This window comes from Electrophorus electricus, chromosome 1 (genome assembly GCF_013358815.1).
Source record: "Electrophorus electricus isolate fEleEle1 chromosome 1, fEleEle1.pri, whole genome shotgun sequence".
Classification (NCBI taxonomy): Eukaryota; Metazoa; Chordata; class Actinopteri; order Gymnotiformes; family Gymnotidae; genus Electrophorus; species Electrophorus electricus.
In genome coordinates, this window is record NC_049535.1 from 31,290,068 (window position 1) to 31,292,567 (window position 2,500).

General features: G+C 49.4%; 1 protein-coding gene across 5 annotated transcripts in view; it reads left to right on the forward strand.

Annotated features, from left to right (window-relative positions):
- Positions 1 to 2,500, forward strand: part of caskin1 (CASK interacting protein 1) — a 91,497-nt gene that overhangs the window by 59,031 nt on the left and 29,966 nt on the right. For all 5 annotated transcript variants that reach the window (XM_035530949.1, XM_035530953.1, XM_035530957.1 and 2 more), the window contains exon 4: positions 927 to 1,072. In XM_035530949.1, coding sequence (XP_035386842.1) covers positions 927 to 1,072 — 146 coding nt within the window. The remainder of the gene's footprint in view (positions 1 to 926; positions 1,073 to 2,500) is intronic.

The window sequence follows — 2,500 nt, forward strand, 5'->3', positions numbered from 1 at the left end:
AGCTCATGTACGACGATGTTACTTCATGTGGGTGTTTCACAGAGTTCGTTGTTCGTTGTATTCTTCACTGTGCCAAGTGAAGATCAAATTATTCTGATCAAATTACATTTAAAGAAAGTGAATCAAATGCCAAACGTCAGTTAAAGCAATCAGTAGTATGATACAGTCTTGAGTATCGCAATTCTGTCACAAAGACAGCCGGACTCTTGATCTGTGCTTGGGCCATAGACCTGATATGTCTTTAGCAGTAAGGAAGGTCTTTAGCAGTATGGAAGGGCAGGACTTCCCGCAGTACAGCCGCTATGATGAGCACTGAGTTAGTTCATTCATATTTCATAGAGTTGTCTCTCTCCTCTAATAATAATGTTTCTGGCATTTTGTAACTGAGTGTTTCTGGCATGTTTTAACTGTATGTCTTTCATTGCTGTGTGTGTCTGTTCTTGTGTGCTATGATCATGTGTATTGCAGTTGTGTTTGTTAATATGATGTATGTGTATCTAGGTTGTGTACTTGTCTATGTTTGTTTGTGTGTCATTTCATAACTCTGTGTACTGTAGCCCTGTGTTTGCATTGTGCCTACACAGGTGTGTTTATAAAAGCCCTGTGTGTGCGTTTGGTATTTAATAAGTGTGTGTGTGTGTGCGTGTGTGTGTGTGCGTGCGTGCGTGCGTGTGTGTGTGCGTGCGTGCATGCGTGCGTGTGTGCGTGTGTGCGTGCGTGCGTGTGTGCGTGTGTGCGTGCGTGTGTGCGTGTGTGTGTGCGTGCGTGCGTGCGTGTGTGTGTGTGTGCGTGCGTGCGTGCGTGTGTGTGTGTGTGCGTGCATGCGTGCGTGTGTGCGTGCGTGCGTGTGTGTGTGCGTGCGTGTGTGTGTGTGTGTGCGTGTGTGTGTGTGTGTGTGTGTGTGTGTGTGCGTGCTCCTCTTGCAGGCATGCGTCCTCTCCACTATGCTGCATGGCAGGGCAGATCTGAACCCATGAAGATGCTGCTGAAGTCGGGCTCCTCGGTGAATGGCCAATCAGATGAGGGCCAGATCCCCCTCCACCTGGCTGCACAGCACGGGCACTATGACGTGGTGCGTCAGCGCCACCCCAACTCATCAATCAATCAATCAATCATTTAGTCTGTTGACAAGTAGTTAATCTCTATGGCAGTCAGTCCATCTTTTAAATGAAAACGCTTATTTGGTTTAGCACTCTAAGACAGCATCAGTACAACTGCAACACAGCTAACCCATCACATCACATCACACCTAACCCATCACATAACCCAACCAATCACATCACTTAACACAACACATCACATAATCCAACCCTTCACATCATTTAATACACCACATATCACATCACCTAACCCAACACATCACACCACTTAATCCATTACCTCAATTAACCCAACGCATCACATCAATTAACCCAACCTAAAGGATGCCCAGTAAACACAAGCGTGTGTATTTGTGAGTGTGTGTGGAGGTGTAAATAGAGTCATACCAAATACATGCCTTAAAATAACAACTCTTTGTGGAGTAGTAGGACCAAAAATGACTTCAAAACCTAGATTCCTGTGAGTGTAGGAACCCTAAGCCTGTGTGTGAGAGAGAGAGACAAACAGAGAGAGAAAGAATGTGTGTGTGTGTGTGTGTGTGGGTGTGTTCCCATATGTAGGCTGACAGTTTTATGACCAGCGTTTGAAAGCTACAGCAAACACGTCTCATAACACACGGGCTTGCTGCGTCTGCTTAGACCAGTGCTGCTTTTCCTCCCTCTCCCACTCTGGCCCCGAGAGCAGAGGCTCTCTCCAGCACTGCCTCGCTCCCCTAGTGAAAGCCGCCAATAAGACCTTGCTGTGGGCGGAGCTTAGGCGCTGGCGGGGAGGGGCAGTTGGGCCGCCTGCCCCCCGAGGCCTGGGTTCCCGCAGCGGACCCGTTTGAGAGGAGTGCCATTTCCTCATATTTCTCATCCCACGTGCTTTTTCACCCCAGCTTAAAGAAATGCTGCCTGTGGCGCTCGCGTTTTGTGGCACGGCTGTGTGTGTGTGTGGTGGGGGTGCGTGTGAGTGAGTATAATAAGGGGTTTATCAGGATTTGGTAACTGCACAATAGGTGCATAGGGAGGAACAAAACAACTTCAGGCCATTATTTACTGCAGGAGCTCGGCTGCTGTGAGGAAGAGAAAGGTAAATGGCCGGATCCGCCAGACCTCTGACACCGCCACGGGCTTCAACAAATCATCCTACATGCTTATCTCAGGAGGCTTGCGCTTCGAATCGAACCGAGCCGGTTCCCATGTCGTCTCCCTGCCCTTTCGCGCGTGTCCGCGCCCGTCCATCCGAGTCTCTGCCTGCAAATAGAAACCCCGCCATTGCACCCTTTTGTTGGAGGTCTTTGCAAGAAGATGTAGGGACTGTAAATCAACGGCGCACATCTGTCTGTCCGTCCATCCGTTCATCCACCCATCCCTCCACAGCAGGCCCGCACGTGGAGATGTGCGCGTGCGGGTGTGTG